Raw genomic sequence first — 21,846 nt, 5'->3', positions numbered from 1 at the left:
GATTGCAGCTCGTAAAAAGTGCAATGGAATTTTCACTTAACCCCTTCCTTCGCCCCGACACCAACTTTCCCGTCCGCCAAAGGGTTGAGGAAGTAAGCATTCCACTCCGTTCCACGCAAAATGGATGCTGGAGGACAATGGATGCCATAAAAAAATACACAACCGAGGCGTCATAAAGAACACAAAGGGACACAAACAGACATTAGCTGGAAACAAAAAGAAGAGAAAACGCAAATATCGCTAGCCGGTTCGAGGGAAACTGGCAAGGACACTCCCAGGATACGATTTTTTCTTAATGGTGAAAGGGTTAAGGGTACGAGAAGCGCACACAAAAAACGGCAGCGATCTACCTGCTGCTCTTGGACACGGTGGTCGTAAAAAACTAAATATTTTATGACCACCAAGAGAAAAAAAGGAGAAAGGAATACAGGATCCTTTACGCGGAAGTCCACCGTTTTTTTCACGACGTTTTTTAAGTTTAGGCCAAAGTCCCTTTCGCCTACAATTGTAAGTGGAGCGGACCCGGACCGATCTCTAATGACCATTAGACACTCAGATATTGTATCTTCGCAGCACTATAGAAGGTTCTCGCGATTTTCCAGCTATTTTCATTGTGAAGCGGCCTTACCTGGTCGGAAAACAAACCGAAACCGAAACAAAATGCTCTGGGACGACGGCATGCAAAGCGTTTCGCCTCCATAAAATCTCGTGGCGTGTCGGCTGGAAATCCAGCCAGGACAATTGTCTTACCGCGTCCTGCCGTTGTCCTTCACGCTTTTGTACAGCGGAGCCATTAAGGTGGACAATGAAAATTAGAGCAACTATTTCGGCCCAGTCCATGCCTCTGCTCTAGTTTCCTTTTTTAATCCTTCGGGTTTTCGTGCTAAAAAAGGATTTACGGATGTTGGGTGAACGCCGAGACCATCCATCCATGTTTACTATAACATTTCGGCGGAATTTTGTCCCTTTTGTGGGCGTAACGTCGCGAGCACTTCTCACATTTTGATTTATGCCAAAATGCAAATTTTCTGCGGCTTGCTAAAGGACCCTTGGCCACGGTCGTGAAGTGTGCAGAATTTGCAAAACGAACATGATAGGAGGAGGAGGGTTTGGCAAGTGTTTTTTCTTACCTAAGTTATGACAAAAACCAACTGAATAGCCGAAAATGTTGAAATGAAACCAACAAAATGTATGCATGAAAAAAGTGTCAAGTCAGAATTAGCTGGGATTTCGGGTAGATACATTTTAAATTTTCAAATTTGTAAGGGATTTATTATGTGGAATACAAACAAATGAAAGTATTCTGGCTGTGCATGATTTGGAAGATGTATTTAAGAAATATTCTATGGAATTTATGAAGCAGTTGATACGGGAAAACAAAGCCTTTTTATGCGTGAATAAATATTAAAAAGGTTAATTAAATAAATATTAAAGAAATATTTAAGAAACTGGTTCATACAAATGTTCTAAGGATTATCTAAGCTAAATAACACTCTTCCTTAAAATTACATACCAAAAGATATATTTTTTATTTATATTAGTATACATAACTTTTTTATTTAATAAACATAACTTTTGGAATTATATATCAAAAGATTCAAGTAATCTAACGAAAACTGTATTCTACATTTATTTCAAGCCTAAATTAAATATTTTTAGAATGTTACTTTTAAAAAATCACCGTAAAATAACACAGATTGTCTCAAGAAAAATGGCTGAAAGTAAGTAATTGTGGTAGCAAAACCAATTTGCACTTAAGATCAAAGAGCTAAATCTCTTCAGCCGTGCAGAAATCATACAAACAAAAAATAGCCAAGGGAAGGAAGAAAAAACTCAAGAGAAATGGCAAATCATCCTGGGCATGAAATCAGCTTACGAACTCAAGGTGATATCTCAACAGACCGAGGTATAAGGATAAAGGTCAGGACAAGAGTGCGCCAAATCAAAACACAAAAAGGAGATCCTAATGAGATCCTTGAGGGGCGAATCGGTCAACCACAAAATCTTTCGAGAGATGGATGCATTTGCATATGCTGGAGATGCAAAGATCGGCAGATAAAGATGTCTTGAGATCCTCCCTCTTGATCTTCCCCTCGAAGATGCGATGAGGATCTCAAGGCGGCAGCATGCCGGCCAAAGGTCAAGGATCATTTGCATATAACGCAGGGACTTTCGGCAATTAGTCTATCATGATCATCATCCTGTTTGTGTTTGCACAGATCACGATCCCCGATCGGTTGCTTTTCCAATTAAAAGGTCAAGCGTGACGAAGTCCCGGGACTTATGACTATTTGTTATGCGTTTTGAGCTCAACTTTACATAACTTGGCCAGCGAGGGCCCGAGGCCGTGTGTCTCAAGGATCACGGATCATGACGCGGATCAGTGCTCCACACCCGCCCGCCTTGAGCAGCGCTAATCGGGCTGATCAGCATGCGTTAATCGCTCGGGACTAACTGGATCCTGCGGATCAACAGCGCTGATCCCTCGTGATCCTGTCCTGCACTGTCCTGTGTACTGCGTAATGTTGGATTACCAAGCGATGTTTAACACAAATCGCTTTTAAATCTCCGCCGCTCCAGTTGACCGAAGTCGGCCGGAGTTGAAGTCGCACTTCTTCGGATGCGCGGATTAATGAACTGGGCGGGGCGCTCAGGTAGCTTCGCGTCCTTTAATCCTTTCTTGCTGCTAAGTCCGGTTGCAGTTTCTAATCCGGTTGACCATGTCAGCCTCAATGGCAGGTCTGTGTTGGTCCTCCGGCCTACCTGTGCCCTATCCGCTATCCTTGTCATCCTGGCCCAGGACAACTTGTGTAATTTGCATTCCGCCGGCGTTTTGTTTGCTTTCTGGCATGTCATTTGTTTGGTAAATATTGCTTTTACATTTTCCCCATCCCACCCCTCCCTCTGCCAACGCTAAATTACCCCAATTTTCTGTGTCGGCTTTGGTCGAAACATATGTAAATATTTCAATTATAATTTAAATATTATATGCGGAATTATATCGAATGAACAGAGGAATAATCCTTATAAAAAAAAAATCGGATATTTATGTATTATATTTTGTTTGAGAGAATACTAACTGCAGATTTAATTATTTTAGTATCTAACTTCGATTGTTAAAAAAATAACATTTCATTTTATTAGGTTTTAAATTCCATTTCTTCACAAATAAATGAAAACTCGGAAGAATTTGTGTATTCATTTCTTAAAATATTTGTAAGAAAGTTAAAAATATTTAAGGTTTGCTTTAATTAAGTTTAAATCTTTGACTTTAAATCTGCCTTTGAGTTTTGTTAATATCTTATTTCCTTTCAATGTTTTAACAGGTTAAATATGGAAAGTAAGCCTGATCAAGCTGTGAGCTCCTCTTACGATATTTAGCACGTAGTCAAAGTCGTTCATCAGTACATCTTAAACAATTACGTAAAAATAAAGAATTCATATATGCTAATAATTAATTGTAATGTATTTCGGATACTATAGACACACTATTACTAAACAGCTTATCAATTAAATGCCTTAAGTCCTCTCACTTAATTATCTACAAAAAATTATTTACATTAATTGTAAATCCTTCAAATCAATTTGGGATTATCGAAAGCAAAAGTCCTTGTTAAAAATAAAACTCTAAACCCGAATTGTTGCAAAGCTTTTCCCTAATTAAACACCCACAAGCACGCACACGGTGGCACACAGAGTGCGGAAAATGTGTTAAAGCAACAAGAAATGTGCAGACGAAACTTTCCATCGGCCAAATTGCATTGAGCTAACTTGTTAATGTGTCTGGGCTTAAAGTTGCGAAGGAGAGCCCCTAACCCCCATCTCCACCCCCCTTCTCACAATGGTTCCCTCTCTTGGCCAAAAATCAATAATCGATAATGAAGCGGAGTGGCCAAAAAACGGCAAAAGAGCCAAAAAAGGCAGCTGCAGTCGGCGAAATGCATCCAAAGGATGCCGAACTAGACGACACACAGGGATACAGAGAGCGAGAGGGAGAGTGGGTGCGAAAGCGAGAGAGAGCGCGCGTGCCGGAGGGTGAGTTCACCATGGGGATGCCGTTCTTTTGGGGTTGGGGCAGTTCACTCGACTCAAATCACTTACAGCATCCCGCTGCTTTGAGTGAGTTTCTCTCGAGTTTTTCTGTAATCGCTGCTGAGCTCTGTCTCTCGTTCTCTCATTATCTTTCACTCTCGCCCGCTCTTTGTTTTGTTGCATTTCTGACATTTGTTTCTTCTTTGCAATTGAGTTTTGAGATTTCCGATTTGAGTGCCAACATTTGAGTAGGTTTTGCGAGTGCAATATGCGGAGCAGATTTTTAGATATTATTTAGCCAGTTCAGCACGGTTCTCGGTCAGTCGTCTCTGAATCCCGAAAACGAAAGCAGCATCCCCACAAAAAGAGAAAAAGCAAGAAAACAGAAATCAAACGCCAAAGGACGAAACGTAAACGAAAGCTGCAAAATCAAAATATCACCCGTTTTAAAAAAACATAAACCGTGCTCGTGTTAAAAAAAAAGAAAAAGAATAATAATCTAATAAAATAATAACTCTGTTCTGCCAAATTATTGTTATTTTTACCAAACTTCTTTTTTCCCGCACATGCGCGAATTCCGCGCAAAAAAAGAAGCAAAAAAGCTAAAAAGCGGGGAACCAAAAAATAGACAAAAACGAAGAGCAAGAACAGTAGCCCCCACATCGCCTCTCCCCCTCGCACGCACTGCCGCCTGCCCACAGTGCGTGTGTGTGATTTAACGGAGTCGCGGTCAAGTGTGCATGATAGAGAGCGTGAGAGAGCCAGTCCGCGACACTGAGAGCGGGTACCGTTGCTGGATCCACTTGGAGAATTCCCTTGGAGCCTTTCCCCCAAAAAAAAGGTAAATATTCATTTTCAAAGCTACCTTCTATAAGTGCTTAAAGTGAATTTTCGCGTAAATAAAAGCAAATCGGAGAATTGCCAAAGTTAGCCTTCAATAAATCTTAAAAAACACATGCAAGTAGAAGAAATCTTTGAAAGCTCCCGGCTGTAATTCGGTTTTCTCCCACGGATAAACAAATAAACAAGAATTAAGAAATTAAGAAATCTATTTGGAGGCAAGGGTAAATTGCAAATTGTTGTGGCATCCAGGGATATATTGCATTTTTCATTTGGTTCTAAATTTACTAGGCTTGATAGACTTGTAAAGTATTAATTATATATTTTTTAACATGTTGTTAATTAGAATTTATATTTTTTTTTTAATTTACCATTTATATAAAGAAAACATATTTTGAATATTCATTTTAAACTATTTTACTAAGCAAACGCTTATAAAAAGAAACTGTTGTCATAAAACTTACAATTTACTTAATGACTTCGAGTGCAGTTTATCAATTACATTTTATGTTTGATAAGTTTATGATTTTGCTCAAGACTCATCTAAAGTTAGTCTTAATTTTCTGATGCGATAAAGATGCTTCCCGTTTTTTTTATAGCTCCCTACGCCCACTTTTTAGCACGCTTTTTCGCTGATGTATTATCTCCATTACATCTGGTCCTTTATGTTCATGATCTTCTGCATTTTCTTGTTGTCTGTTGTGGCTGTCTAGTGCTTCTTTTTCTGTCTAACCTTAAGAACGGAAAACATACAAACACTAGGAGCTCATACACACTCACACACACTCGGCGAGTGGTAAATCATTTGCTAAAAATGCAAACGGCAAAAATTCTAAAACAATATTTTTAAATCTGTCTGGCTTTTGGCCGATCTTTGGGTGAACTTGTTTTTTGCCCGCGCAGTTGCAGCAGAAGCCTGCCCCTCCCCATGCACCCGCCCCCTCCACGCCTGACAGCTAATTTTATTTGTTTACATGTCGACTTTCATGTTGTTTTTTTTGCCTGCTCTCCTCCTCCCAATTTCTTTTTGCTCTTCCTTTGGCAAATGCATTTTCCTCTTTCTTTCTTTTTTGTGTGTTTTAATTTTTCTTTTTTAATAATTTAAATTTAGACATCGAACTATAATTCAAAGTCAGCGGTTGCAATTTTTTAATGGCAAATTGTTTGGCACTTGCCAAAATGTGAAATACATTTGCAGATATAATAAATACTTAAGGTGGCCTCTGTCGGCAATGAATTTGAGGTGTTTTTTTAGGATCGGCATCATCACAAGATCTCGGTTGCATAGAGAAACATGCCGAAATGATTGTCAGTCGACAGTTTTAATGTTTTCTGACAAAAAGAACCGAGCAGAAATCATCATCAAAAACAAATGGGGCTTTGTTAGTTGCATTAAAAATAAATATGCACATATTATAGGAGATGTATTTATAAACCGCAAATGACATTGAATCAGTTCAGCAGCAGCAGCAGCGGCAGCAATTTCAAAAATTCCCTAAGCAGGCAGAGCTCCAAAAAATTGCATTTAACAAGTTGCTCCAAGATAGCAGCAGCACATGGTGATATGTTATGGCATATATGTACCTTGAATATCTGGTACATAAATCTATAACTTGGATCAAAATATGAAGCTTAGTTTTTGTAAATATTTTAAATATGGATAACTTATTTTTTTATTTAATAAAAAGTTTTAATATAAAATATACTTACCTTTAAATTTATATTAAATTGCAGAAACCCAATTAAAAATAATTCTAAAATGTATAAGTTTATAAAAAGCATTAGTATTGGAGTATCCCATACAGAAATTATCAAAATTATTATTATTATTATATATATTTTATTATTACATTTTTATTATTTCCTCAAATTGTTGATTATATTTGAAAAGCAAACAAATTTCTATTATTTTGACCACATCTGTGTTTATTCTGTAAAATATCTATATAGTTTCTCTGGCATATCCTTCTCTTGGCTGCACTTTTTGTACTGATTTTTCAACAAAAACATTTTTTTGTGGCGCATTTTCTGCGTTTTTGAATTTTTCCATTTTTGCCATTTTCATGATATTTTTAGAGGGGGTTACAAAAGGGGGCGGGGCATGGGTTGGAGGGGGCAAAAACGACTAGCACATGTTTAGTTTACTTTTGCAGTTTCGGTTGCCTGGCTGCACTCGCTGCCCCTGCAGCAGCCGCCCCCCGTTCCGTTCCTGCACCATGCGGCGTAATATTAATTTTACACTTGGCCTTTAGTTTTGGCTTTGTTGCTGTTGCTCCTGGCTGCTGCTGTTTTTGTTGGGCATGGCACAAAAAAGCCCAGGCAAAATGCGAAAATTCCCCTCTTTGTTTCCAATTAATTTTGGTTTTCTTTTAAAAGTAAAATAGATGCAGATGCGGCTATGTACAAAAGCGAAACTAAATAAATATGCTAAGCTTCATTTTGTGCAAATAATGCATTCTGTGCTTCCTGCACCATCAATTACGGCTAAGTATTGCAAATATTTTAGCTGCCAGATAGCACACCCCACTCGCATAATATTCCACCCCTCCGCCACTGCCACACCGCCCTGCTGTCGTTTTGCGTTTTTAATAATATTTACTTAAAAGCACAAACAATTACCCAAAAATGCAGCCCCGCCACTGCACAATTTTTCAGCGCGAAATTGGAAATTGCTAAAATTGAAAAAAATATAGGAAAAATGCAGTGCAGCAAAGGAAAAAAATTAATGGTCGAATTATTTGTAGAACTACGCAAATCAAAGTGAAAAGTCTTGCGGAAAAAATATTGCTGGGAAAATGGAAAACATGGGGCAAGTGCTGGGAGAATGCTCCAGGCAGAAATATAAAAAATAATTTTGTGAAAAGACTTTTAAAATGCAAATAGAATTTGTGCTGGTTTTAGAGTATATTTCCTGTATAACGTCAGTACTTAAATATATAATTTTCTGCTAGATAAAAGATGGTTATAACGTTAGAAATATTACCAAGAATATCAGTTTTAACCTGAGGTCAAAAAAAATAAGAAACCCGCCAGCTGTAAGAAATCTCTGATCCGTTAATTTAGTTAAATCCTTTTGCTTTTTATTATTAAACTCGAACTGCCTTTGCCTTTTCCCGCTGTCGGCGAGATCCTAGCTTAATCCACATAGAAAACCGAGGGAAAATTCGCAGCTCTCCGTGCTAAGCTGGCCCATCCGCTAAGCTCCCGGATCATCCAAATCCAAGTGCGCGTAATTTTTTTTGTTTTCGCACCAATTTCGTGCTCTAATCCAGAATGGATCAAGCGCGCAATCCCCGATCCGCGACCTGTACCTGACTTCCCGTCGCCCTTTGCGCGTCTAATCCCTTGACGCGTGCGCCCCGTCTACCTGAGTCCGATATAAGCCAATCTCCGCTGCAGTTGCTCAGTCAGTACCGAGTTTGTCAGCACAGCGACAACACAGCGACAACACAGCACATTTGCATAGCAGCATTTCCCAGCTAGAAAAATCCACAAAGCCAAGAGTCTGCTGCGTAAATCCCGAAGATTTGGAATACACTTCGAAAGCGGCCCCTTAACGGTAGGTGAATGTGGCAAAGGATATTACTGTAGCCATCACCGGGTTCTCCATTTTGTTCAGGAATCACTCAAATTTTTTGTCGGGAGGGTGTGTGTATGGTGGTTTCCACCCCGACAGGGCTTTAGGGGTGGCACACACACACAACAAAAAAAGAAAAAGAAATATAAAGAAAAACAAGCGAAAAACAAGGAAAAAAAGCAAAGCAAAAAAATAAAGAGAAAAAACACGACGCAGGCGCAGTGATTAACTAACACCTCTCTCTCTCGCCTTCCCTCATTACAGCCGTAAAGATGCAGAACTGGGAGCCGACAGCCACGGCCAACTACGAGCAGCACAACGCCTGGTATAGCAGCATGTTTGCCGCCAACATCAAGCAGGAGCCGGGTCACCACCTGGACGGAAACAGCGTGGCCAGCAGTCCCCGGCAGTCACCATTGCCCTCTCCCCTGGCGGCCAGCAGTCAGCTGGAGCAGTTCCTCAAGCAGCAGCAGCATCACCAGCAGCAGCAGCAACAGCAACAGCAGCATCAGTCCCACCAGCAACAGCCCATGGATACTATGTGCGCCATGACGCCCTCGCCCAGCCAGAACGACCAGAACAGCCTGCAACACTTTGATGCCACACTGCAGCAACAGTTGCTGCAGCAGCAGCAGTACCAGCAGCACTTCCAGGCAGCCCAGCAGCAGCATCATCATCATCACCACCTGATGGGTGGCTTCAATCCGCTGACGCCGCCCGGTCTGCCCACTCCCATGCAGCATTTCTATGGCGGCAACCTGCGTCCAAGCCCACAGCCCACACCCACAACTGGAGCAGTTGCCCCCGTTGCGGTGCCAACCAGCGAGAAGCTGCAAGCCCTCACACCGCCCATGGATGTTACGCCGCCCAAGTCGCCGGCCAAGTCCAGCCAGTCGAACATGGAGCCGGAGAAGGAGCACGACCAGATGTCCAACTCCAGTGAGGATATGAAGTACATGGCCGAGTCGGAGGATGATGATACCAACATTCGCATGCCCATCTATAACTCTCATGGAAAGATGAAGAACTACAAGTGCAAGACATGCGGGGTTGTGGCCATCACCAAGGTAGACTTCTGGGCGCACACCCGCACCCACATGAAACCAGACAAGATTCTGCAGTGCTCCAAGTGTCCCTTCGTCACCGAGTTCAAGCACCACCTGGAGTACCACATCCGCAAGCACAAGAACCAGAAGCCCTTCCAGTGTGACAAGTGCAGCTACACCTGCGTCAACAAGTCCATGCTCAACTCGCACCGCAAGTCCCACAGCTCAGTGTACCAGTATCGCTGCGCCGACTGCGACTATGCTACCAAGTACTGCCACAGCTTCAAGCTCCATCTGCGCAAGTATGGCCACAAGCCCGGAATGGTTCTCGACGAGGATGGCACACCCAATCCCTCGCTGGTGATCGATGTCTACGGCACGCGCCGTGGTCCTAAGAGCAAGTCGGGCGGCCCAGTGACCAATGGCAGTGGCAGCCACAGCCGGAAGCATCCGAATGTAGCAGCTGTGGCACCGCAGCAGCAGCAGCAGCCACAGCAGCCGCAGCAGCAGCCACAGGCAGTGCAGCAGCCTCAACCAGCCACATCTCAGCTTAGTGCCGCCCTGCAAGGATTTCCCTTGGCCCAGACCAACTCAGCTCCTGCCCTGGCCTCTCCCGTCCTCCCGCTGCCCGCCTCGCCCGCCAAGAGTGTGACCAGCGTGGAGCAGGCCTCGAGCCTGTCTAGCACGGCGAATCTCCTGCCACCGTTGGCCAGCTTGCTGCAACAGAATCGCAACATGGCCTTCTTCCCCTACTGGAATCTCAATCTGCAGATGCTGGCCGCCCAGCAGCAGGCCGCCGTCTTGGCCCAGTTGTCGCCGCGAATGCGAGAGCAACTGCAGCAGAAGCAACAGCAGCAGCACAGCGACAACGAGGAGGAGGAGGAGCAGGACGATGAGTACGAGCGCAAGTCGGTGGACTCCGCCATGGATCTATCGCAAGGAACACCGGTGAAGGAGGAGGAGCAGCAGCAGCAACAGCAGCAGCAGCAGCAGCCTCTGGTCATGAATCTCAAGCTGAAGGAGGAAGAAGCCACACCGCTGATGAGCAGCTCTAATGCCTCTCGGCGCAAAGGACGTGTCCTCAAGCTGGACACCCTGCTGCAGCTTAAATCGGCGGCGATGACATCCCCCGAGCAGCTTAAGGTACCAACCAGCGTTATGCCCACAGCATCCTCTCCCATTGCTGGGCACAAGCAGTTGCCCGAAGAGCCCTGCTCGGGCACCAGCTCGGCGGATGAGTCCATGGAGACGGCCCATGTGCCGCAGGCCAATACCAGTGCCAGCTCCACGGCCTCCAGCTCCGGCAACAGCTCCAACGCCAGCAGCAGCAGCAACAGCAACGGCAACAGCAGCACCAACAGCAATGCCAGCAGCAACGGAAATGCGGGTGCAACCAATCCGGCATCCGGAACACCGGCGGCGGCGGGGGCCATTTACGAGTGCAAGTACTGTGATATCTTCTTCAAGGACGCCGTGCTCTACACCATCCACATGGGCTACCACAGCTGCGACGATGTGTTCAAGTGCAACATGTGTGGCGAAAAGTGCGATGGACCCGTCGGCCTCTTCGTCCACATGGCCCGGAATGCACACTCCTAAGTTGCACCGCCACCACCTTGTTATTATTATTTATCACTATTATCAATATAATCGTTGTCCAGAATTGTATATATGCGTAGACTAAGCCATTCAAACTATTTTGTTGTCGAGAATTGTACATACCTAAGCCAAATAAGCCGCTAGCAACTACAAACTCACTAATCCTAGCCCTTAAGTTTAAATATCTAGACTAACTGTATCGAATCGTAGCCACTTTCCATCTGTATCTCACTCTATACTCTCTCTCTTTTCTATCTCCCTCTCTTGCATATTTTCGAAATCGACTAAGAACCCTGAGAAAGGTTTAAAAAATTATCATCGATGATTGAAGAAAGGTAGTCCTAAGTTACGACTAATTTGTAAGACAAGTCAAGCGAAACAAGCAAACGAAACAAACAGTCCAAAGTCAAATTAATAAAATATAGTTTTTAACACACATACACATACGAGTATATTTTATTATTAATTATTAAATGTTTAGTCTTATTTAACCTACACAAATGCTCAATTCTGATATTCTCTCAGTATTCTCTGTTAGTCGAAACCAAAAAACTGAAAATGAAACGAACGAAATCAAATAAATAAAATTTATTCAATATATTATTTCGCAAGGTTTTTATTTATGATTTTAACAAAAGAACACTTTGGCACCAATGACAATATTTTCGATGCAACTGAAAACTGACGAAAGAAGAAGTACAAATTTAGAGATTTTTAAAAACGAGCAGCTCTGCCCGCCATCTGAGCGAACGGATCAAAATTAGTATTTAATTCCATAAAAGAAGTAAGCCAAAGCCATGAAAATATATTCAAGACTTCGATGTGCGCCCAGTGTAATCCTTAAAAAGAAAACAACTAAATAAATCTTTTTTAAGTAAATAAAAGTAGCCTAAGATTTGCCCACAAAATGTTTTTATGTAATTATGAAATAAAGATTAAGACATTATACATTTTTGTCATTTTCAATGGGGAATTTGAAGAGGTTTTTTAAGTAATTATAAATTTATAATCATTCACAGATTTGTGTTATAGGAAATCGTTTATGGTTTACGATTTGTAAACTATTATTCCATGAATAAGTACTCTGTTCCTATATCTAACATATATTTATATGTTGTGAAGAACTAGAACTAGAACTAGAAACTTAGGATTTTTTTAAACCCTTAAATAATTTATAATATAAATTATATATAAATATATGTATATTTCGGGATAACCCCAGAAAAGGATGTATCTTCAACTCATCGCCCAGATGCTAGCATATGTCCAAAGACCACGGCTTGACCAAGGGCCACTGTCAACACGAGATCCCTCTGACACATGATTTATTGTATCGTACCATCCAAGGCAAAGATATTGAGAAAATGTACAAGTTATTTCTTACATTTCAAAAACGAAAAACTGTTCCATCATGTGCTAAATACCCAAGTTATTAAATGAAAAGAAAAACATATAACAAAAAATTTGTGTGCGGGCGCAACCAAACAAATTGGACGGACCCCAGGACTCTCCTTTTATTTTTCTATATAGAATTTTGATGGATTATTGACATTTTGCGTGAAAACGCACAATTCGCATTGCATTTGGAGAGGGAACAATTATATAATAATAATGAAAAACTCATAAGCGCGTGCGTTGGAGATGTCGGAGGGAGTGGCAGCGGAAGATGACGCAGCATGGGATCCTAGATCTGGGATCACTTGGGATCTGAGATCGATCTTCGGTTGGCGCGCATGCGCTGAACGCACTTCAGCCAACTGGCGCGTGCTTGGAGGGAAAATTTTCCTATAGTTTTTGGGTCTTGAGTGAAAACTCAATTTTATAAAAATAGTTTTTAGCTGCACTGTTGTCGTTCGATTCCGATTGGTGGATGAAAACAATTTCAAAAAAGAAAGAATGCACTTCCCTTGAAATTGTTTCCATGTAAATTTCGTTTAAATGCCTTTTTTCCTCATTAAAAATATTCAAAATAATTGATATTTATGGCCGGAATTAATTTCGATGATAATCAAGGGTGAGGGCTGGCTGCTGGCCTGAGATGATGGCTTAAAAATTTTAAGTTAATTTTAAGTTTTTTAAGTTAAAATCCGTAGATCTTATCGCAAATTAGATTTTGCATATCCCCTTTGGATTAAAGTCAGAGCTGGGTCCGAAGATCCTTGCTCATTTGAGCGAAGTTAAGTTGGCAATTTGGCCATTGCCCATTGTCCTTGTTGAGCTCTTGGCTTGTGACCGCCGCAAGCGAAAGATGTTTATCACGGAAGCAGGAGACGTTTCCTAAGGACCAGTTCCCCTAACCTTATTGTCCTGACCCGAGCTAACGATCCATAGTTTTTGGTTTTGTTCACCGCTTCTTATCTCAGCTTGTGGCTTTGTTGCATCTTTTTTTTGGTCCTGCTGCTGGCCATTGTTTGCGGAAAAGACAAAAAAATAGACAAAAACCAGAGATGTGTAGGAGGAGGAGACAGCAGAGAGAGAGAGATAGAGAAAGGTCCTGGCCACTTTGTAGCCTGGGAGTTCTTCAAATAGTTCAATTGCCCGTCTGCTGACCATTTGAAAGGTGTAATTTTGGTCCTGTTAGGGTATCTTTCCTTCTTTGCTAGATGCAGCTGTTTTTTGCACTCTCTCTTTTCCTTTTTTCCCAACTATTGATTCACCTTTGACCCCTCAATGTTCTGATTGATTAGGACAAAGACACGCGCATGGCACACTTTCGCAGTGCATAATTTGGGGGTTTTATTTTGGAACCCCTTACTCTTGACAAATATCAATATATTCTTCTTTCAGAAATAAATTGAATAATTTAATACTGCACTTGGAAAAAAGCTTAAGAAATTGTATGTTGTTTACTTACAAATGTACAATAAAGACGTAAGCTTGTGATTTATACAAAATGGTTTAATTTTAACTCTCTAGAATATATATATTTATGATAAAATATTCCTTATATATCTGTTACTTTCGGGGATAATATATCCAAATTGCTTTAATTTTTCCCTCTGTGTAGATATAAATAATAACGTTTGGCATAAATATCCCACTGGGCTGAAGCAGAGCCATAAATATGGTATTTATGTTTAACCACCACCCCTGCACTCTCCGCCATTTTGGGATGGGGTTGGATTTTGTATTTCGGAGTAAGGATTTGGTGTTGGTTACGGCTGAAAGCAAGGGATTGGCTTGGGACTGCCATTTTTAGCTTGCCTTGGCCCTAAAAATAAAAACAGAAAACCCAAAATAGCATACTGTTTTAGGGAGGAAAGGGGTCTACAAGGTTTTTCACTCACATTCCCCAGGAATAGCACTCAGGGGCTAGCTCATGTTGTGGGTGTTTAGTTGATTAAAACGCGCCTGGGGTTCACAAATGGCCACATGAAGCAGCGGGAGAGGCAGCATCGTCAGCCGATGATTAGCAATCCACCCCCTCTACTTTGGACCGATCACCCCTTGTCCAACAGCCGCCTTCGCAGAGCTGTTGATAGCATCAGTGGACTTAAGGGCCGGCGCCCACACATTCACATACAGATCCCGGGAACAATTCGAAAAAATTCTCTGGCTCCTTTTTTCCACAACTTTACGCATTTTAATTATGAAAATTACCAGGCAGGATCAGTTCGACCGCCCGGATCACGAGGGACCTCGCCAGCATCTGTGTGTGGGTTAATTATGAGCGGCGATTCTTTCGTCGATCCTCGAGCGTGACGTCATGTTAGAGCCACCTTAAGGATTTGTTGAACCCCTGGATAATTTATATCTGTAAACAGTTTTTCCCTGGAATTGACCAGGTTTCGAGCCAGCGCTGAAGGTGGGAGTGAAAGAGAGAGTATCCTTTCGATCCGTCCAACAGCTGACCGGAGTGCGACCTTGTGGGATTAAGGTGGGTGTAGCGAATCCTTAAATCCTTAAGTAGCCATTGCCGCCGCTAACAAGCGCTAAGGATGCGCTGACCATCTGAGTTTTTGGCGTGGCGATCAATTATGAGGGTTAAGACTTGGCAATAGATCTTTCTAGTAGTCGCGTGTCGTAAATCATACTGATACATTAACTAAAGAACGAGTTTGGCTATTATAAAACTCCTAATTATATTAGGACAAAATATAGAAATTAGAAAATGTGAAAGGACTCTAAGATGTATAAGTAAACTAAGTGTAACAGAGAAATACAATATTATAGAACAGAAATTAAAATACAAAGAGCAGACTTGGGCATATGCAGATTAACAAGATATGCGAAATAATATGAAATTATAAATCTATTAAGAATATTTACAATTAAGAAGCAGAACAAACTAAAAAACCTTTTGAAAACAAAATGAAAGTATATAAACCCAATGATAATATAATATTTTCCTTACAATAGCCATGAGAATCCTTTTCAAATAAATTTAAATGCGGTTTAATAGTACACTGACCGACCACAGCTTAAATCTCTATTCAACTTGCATTATGAATGCCCACCAGGATAGTTAATCATCGCAACCGTCATCTATGCCATTCAACCGCAAAATCCGAAATACAATTCAAAAGCAAAAACCAAAACTAATTGCAGCGAATCAGTTGATGAATATGCAAAACTATACAAAATTAAAGCCGTGCGGAAGAGGAAATCCATAAGATAGTGATGACGCTGGTGGTGGTGGCGGTGAAGGATACTTCTGGCAGGAGAGATCCATAAAGGACCCACTTGCCCAGTGGGAAATAAACAAAGCGGGGGAAAGGAAACCAAGGAAACTCGCGACAGCGAAAGTAACAAAACAATTTTTACAGTTCGGCAAACAGAATGCGTCCACCATGTCCACTTTACATGTAAATGGATAGACAAAAAAAAGAAGAGGATACTATATAGTCGTAGAAAAACTCAGACTGGGACTGGGATGGAAAAAACATCTGCCCCTGATGGCACTTTAGTTAACGAAAAACAACAAAAGGTTAAAAATATATGCAAGCGGACTCCGGACTCGCTGCCCGTTCCCAATGCCATTGCCGATCCCATTCCACTCCATCGATAATGTCCAGCATCCGTTATGGAGAGAAGGCAAAAAGGAAGTTGACAACAGCGTGTGCCTCGTCCTGGATGGGTGTGTGTGCGAGTGAGTGAGTGTGGGGGTTGCACAGATACGCGTGTCCTGCGAGTTCTTTTTTGTTTTTTGCCTCTATCCCATATTTGCACTAGAACGCTGGACTCGTTTGGTCAGTTTGCCACAAACAATACGAAAATTGGTGAGGGCCCGTCGATTGATTTCGGGGCTTCATACTCTTCCAGCAGCCTTTACTTCTTGTTTGTCCTGGAAACACATTCACCAGATGCCGTCAAGTCAACACTGAAATAATAGAATCCTGGGAGAGAGTCGGTAAAGAGACTTTTCCTGGCAAAGGGTGAAAAAAATATACAAGCAAGGGGTTTTAATTAAATCTAATAATATGGTTTCCAATTTTAGTCAGGAGCCTCGAACGATGTGAAGGAGTCATTTCCGACCCTATAAATCATATATATTCTTGATCAGCATTAAAAGCTGAGTCGATCTAGGCATCTCCGGGAGAAGACAAAAATTTTCGAAATTTTGAAAATTTTATAAGGGGTTAGTCATCATTAAAATTGTCAAAAATTGATACATTTTTTAATTTCTTTAAATGCTGAATTGAGTATGCAGATTTATTAACCTAGGTAAAACTAACATAGGAAAGCTTTTGGAATTAAAATTAATCACTCTTTGGCTTAGTTATGAGTTTTTGAAACTTGTATATTTGATACAAATATATAGATTCAAAGAATTTTAATATATTAAGCTTTTTTCTTATTGATTTTCGATTTGATACTATAATTAAGTTGCAAACTGTAAGGATATACATATGTATAAACTTTGGCTTTCCGAATTTAGTTTCCTTTCTTTTTACACCTTTATTTTTCAAATTTAAATGGGTTTTATTCTCTAAATAATAGAGTTTCCTTTTAATATTATTACACAATAATAAATCCTCAAAAAATTATACCTGTAGCTCAATTTAATATTGTCCCAGTTATTTATGCAATCAATATTTTGAACTAGAAAGCTTAGATATTTTTATCCACGAAGAAAAGGACATCATTTCCAGCAACGTTTATTATTTAATTTGAATTCATTATTTGCATTCATTCCCCCATTTTTTATATATAAAGGGAAGGACAAACCTCCCTAATCGACCCATCAAAACCAATCAAAATGTAGCCAAGAAGTCAAAGCAACGCCTATTACACAATTTCCAATTCAGGAAATTTCACGCAAAAAATGCGATTACCACCAATAAAAATATCACACAAAAAACACTCAAAAAAAGCGAAGCAAAAAATTGAAACCCAAACCACCCGGAATGGCAATATGGGGTTGGTGTACGGGAACCAAACCACCACCACCACCACCGCCTCATAAAGAGGGTTGCAAAAAAAGGAAAAAAACGAAAACATAAATGGAAGAGAATCCAGAAAAACATTTGGCAAATAGTTTCAATGGATCGATATTCCCTTTGAGGATGAGTATGAGTTCGTTCGACATGTGAATAAAAAACAGGTACGAGGATGAGGTTTTCCTTTTTTGTAAGAGATACTTTTTTAGCAACATATGTTTTGTTTGTTTCTTTGAAAAGATTTCTGGGATTTCGGGCATCTCCTAAGCTATTTGGGTTTGGATTAATCGATTTATTGGTCTTTTGTGATCCGTTCAAAGTGCAAATGTCAGCTGTGGGTTAGAGTGTAATGTGAGCAATTAGAGGGGGAACCGGGCCCAAAGATGAAGATGATGTATCAGTAACAGGGAGTGGACGGAGGTGTATCGGCGGTCTACAGGTGCTAAACGATCCTTTAGACACAAGTTGTCAGCGCTAAGACATGCCCCTGATGGGCGGATATGGGTCTCGGATTTCCGATAGTTGTCCACCAAAGGAATCAAGTTCAAGCCAGCCCAAAATTCCGAATTCCAATCACAATTGCAAGGCCTCCCTCCGCCCAGTCTAGTCCTTCGATGGTTGAAAACATCTGGCACATTGCATAGTTTTCACTCTGATTTTCAGCTGTTTGCTCCCAGATTTTCCCCTTTCCAGGCAGGTGCCCAACCGTGCATCCATCAATAATTTCCGATTTCTGTGTGCCCGAAGTGAAGTGCATAAATTTCAGCTTCGATTTACCAAGGGTTAACTTTTCAGCATTTTTCAGCTGGTCATTGTGGTTGACAACAAGGAACTCGTTTCGACTCACCACTGGCAACGGGGAAAAACGGATTATTCTTTGGAATTTTCTCCGGAAAAATTGTAATAATTTTTGCTCTTGCCAAAAATGAGGGAGTAACGTTGGAATAAAGGTGGTAAATTTTCAATTTCAATTTGGAACCCTTTTTCATTGTTTCGTTTTCGTTGGTGGTTATTATTCATATCTTTTTATGAATAGCAAATGTTTCTAATTGGAACAGCTGCTTTATATTCGAATATTTATACATTTAACTTGCAGAAATATATATAAATAAGGGTAAAATATAAAGAAAAAAAAAAAAAGGTTTTTTAATGAGTTTCTTATTTTAATAAAATTGTTTTTCAGTAAAACTTTATATTCAAATACTATTACTTAAGTTATCCTACTTAGATTTTATTAATATTTGTTAAATAAAAGAAATGAGAACTGGACTCAAAGAGACAAGCTCTTTATTTCCTAAAAACTACTTCGAAAACACTTCTTAATATTATGAAATGACTTTTAGACCCTTTCAGGGTATTATAATTTCAGTCAGAAGCTTCAAACACTGTGAAGAAGTCATTACCGACCCTACGAATCATATATATTCTTGATCAGCATCAACAGCCCATTCGTTCTAGCCGTGTCCGGTCGAAAAATAAATTTTTGGCATTTTTCAGAAAATTGTCAAAATTTGACAACAAATTGAATTTTTTAAATTTGAAAACTGAGTATGCAGCTTTGTTAATCTACTAAAAACTAGCATAGAACAGGTTTCCGAATTAAAATTAATTATTTTTTGGCTTAGTTATGAGTTTTTTTAAACTATGATTTTTGGGACAAATTGTCTGTTTTTATACCTTTTTGCGGGTTTTTATAATTTTAGTCAGAAACTTATAACAGCATCAACAAACGCAGTATGCAGATTTGTTAGTGCTATGAAAACTTGCACAGAAAAGCTTTCCAAATCAAAATTAATGCTATTTTGGCTTAATTATGATGTTTGGAAAACTCAGATTATTTAAGAAAATTGTCTGTTTTTATACCTTTTTGCAGATTATAGCTTCAGTCAGAAGATTAAATCGCAGTGAAGGAGTCATTTACGACCCTATAAACCATATATATTCTTGATCAGCATCAACAGCCCAGTCGTTCTAGCCATGTCCGGTCAAAAAATAAATTTTCACAATTTTTCCGAAATTTGAAAAATAGATAAATTTGCAAAAATTGATAAAATTGTCAAACATTTTAATTTAAAAAAATTTTAAAATGTTAAATAGAGTATGCAAACTTATTAATCTAATAAAAACTAACATAGGGAAGCTTTCCGAATTAAAATTAAGGCCTTTTTGGCTAAGTTAAATTTTAAATTGTCGAAAAAATTGTCTTATAAAAATATGAAGAAATATCGATTCAATTGCAAACTGCAAGAGTATATAAACATCAGCATCCCGAAAATAGTTTTCTTTCTTGTTTAACTTAAAGTACTAAAAGATAAAAAATAATACATTTTGAAAACCTGGCTCGAAATAAAAAGTAAAAAAAAGATACCAATGTCTTTACAAAATTAGTAACAAGTTCTAAGTTTTAGAAATAACTTACATAACGCTTCCAAGAACATGACCTTGTAAAAGCATTTTCCCTTCCCAAAACTCTTGAAAACTTTTTCGCTTCGCGACCTTCTGGAAAATACTTTCCCCCTTCCTCTCCTTCGATTCAATTAACTTTTTCCTTTAACACGCGTCGCCATTTTGAAGTTCCTTGTACTGAGAAACTCACCCCTTTTGCTGGCTTCCGACTCCATTTTATCCCTCTTTCTCAGCCACACTTCATAATAGTTTGTTAGTTTTATTTTTAAAAGTGCCACACGCACTCAAGTCCCTACTTTTCCGCCCCAAATCGAACTCCTCCATCGCCTTTCACTCCAATTTACGGCACGTAATAAAAACAAAATGAAATTTAGGCGAGTACCCCCCTTCGTTTTGGAAAGTGCTTGAGAATTGTTTTTATTTATTTTGGGATCCCCCCTTTCGAGTCCCCCATTCACGGAGGGCCAATCATCGCCAAGGGGATTAGACAGTCTTTGGGCGTGTGGCACCGCAAGATCTTTGTCATTGAACTTGAAAAGGAACCGATGAGTTGGGAAACGTGTCGAGACAACTGCAGCAACTCCGCTACCCTTTCAGCACATTTTTAGGCAATCAGCCCTTAAAATAGAACTAATCCGAACCCTTTCCCCTCCAACTTTTTATCCTTTGCCTGTTGCATCATCACCAACATCATCATCATTCTCATCCTCATCGACGGGGCTCTACCCTCGTCAAACATCGAGTACGAGCTCTCAAATTAACCACCAATAAAAAGGCAACACTTCATAAAAAAGAAAGACAGGGAAACCAACTTCCGTTTTTTTCATTGTTTCCCCTCGTGTGATCCTGCTGCTCCCTTTCCCGGATCCTTCTTTTCCCGTCGTCCCTCGCCTGTTGCGCCACGAATATTTTTTAGGTGATGTTGTAATCGAGGAGTTGTTAGGTAAACACCCTTAATTTGATTTTTAGCGCCACTTAACACGAGGGCACTTCTTTTTTTTATACACACGATATGCATATGGGGTGAGTTCTTTTTTATATATGGCCACTGGGGAGGGTAAAAAAATGTGTGCACCCCTCGTAAAAAGTTGACATGGTAATTGTAATTGCTATATCGGATGCTTGAAATGAAGCCATTATTATGTAATTAACCTTTATCGAGAATTAGAGGGGAGGCTTTTCTGTGGCCATGATCGGTTTTTTAGTGGAAAACGTGTATTTTAGTCGGCCATTATATGGGTTCTTTACCAGTTCTGGGGTGGGTTTCTTATACATAGATTAATAGCTTGTTTACTTTGTTTACTTTTCTGTTAATGTATCTTATTTATTTAGTTTAGTTAAGTTATTATACAGACTCTTCTATTTTGAGTAGTTTTAAAATATACATTGCCTTGTTCTCTTTTCAAGAGAATAACCTTAACCTTAGATTACCTTTTTGTTAACATAAACTGCTATAAAGAATATGAAAATGTTTGTGTTTTCAGTCAAGGAACCTACTATATAAGAAATATATATATTATGTGTTATATATACGTAATCCTGTAATATTATTTCCAATGCAATTTCACTTCTAACTTATTTAGGGATCTGTAGAATGCAATTCCTAGATCTCATTGCATTTCCCAACCATCATCTGCCGCTGGGCCTGGGCCTTTGTCCGCATAATGAATTCATCACATCAAATGCTGATCCTAGCTCCGATCCGATCGCATGGCCCGTTGATTGCTGAACAGAGAACAGCCCCGACAATTGAAATCCAACGAGGACGCAAATGCACAAAATTCAAATGTCATTCAAATAACGGCTGTCAGGACAATGGCCATGCACGCGGTCAGGATTGGAGAGGGAGTGGGAGTAGGGACAGGAGTAGGAGCAGGCATCTGAGCAAGAGGAGTGGATTTTGGTTGAAAGGTGGATGAGGTGCCCGGGCAAGATGCCGAGAAGTGGGAGATGTAAGAGCAACGCC

General features: G+C 40.2%; 1 protein-coding gene across 1 annotated transcript; it reads left to right on the top strand.

Annotated features, from left to right (window-relative positions):
* Nucleotides 1-4,349: 4,349 nt before the first annotated feature.
* hb (zinc finger protein hunchback) lies at nt 4,350-11,697 on the top strand. The gene is made up of 2 exons (XM_086831797.1): nt 4,350-4,873; nt 8,714-11,697. Exon 2 carries the CDS (start codon nt 8,722-8,724, stop codon nt 11,092-11,094), a length of 2,373 nt encoding a protein of 790 aa, XP_086687923.1. The 5' UTR covers nt 4,350-4,873; nt 8,714-8,721; the 3' UTR covers nt 11,095-11,697.
* Nucleotides 11,698-21,846: the final 10,149 nt, after the last annotated feature.

This window comes from Drosophila serrata, unplaced genomic scaffold, assembly GCF_035046125.1.
Source record: "Drosophila serrata isolate PLE 108 unplaced genomic scaffold, ASM3504612v1 contig_241, whole genome shotgun sequence".
Taxonomy (NCBI): domain Eukaryota; kingdom Metazoa; phylum Arthropoda; class Insecta; order Diptera; family Drosophilidae; genus Drosophila; species Drosophila serrata.
This window is presented reverse-complemented; position numbering and strand designations above follow the sequence as displayed.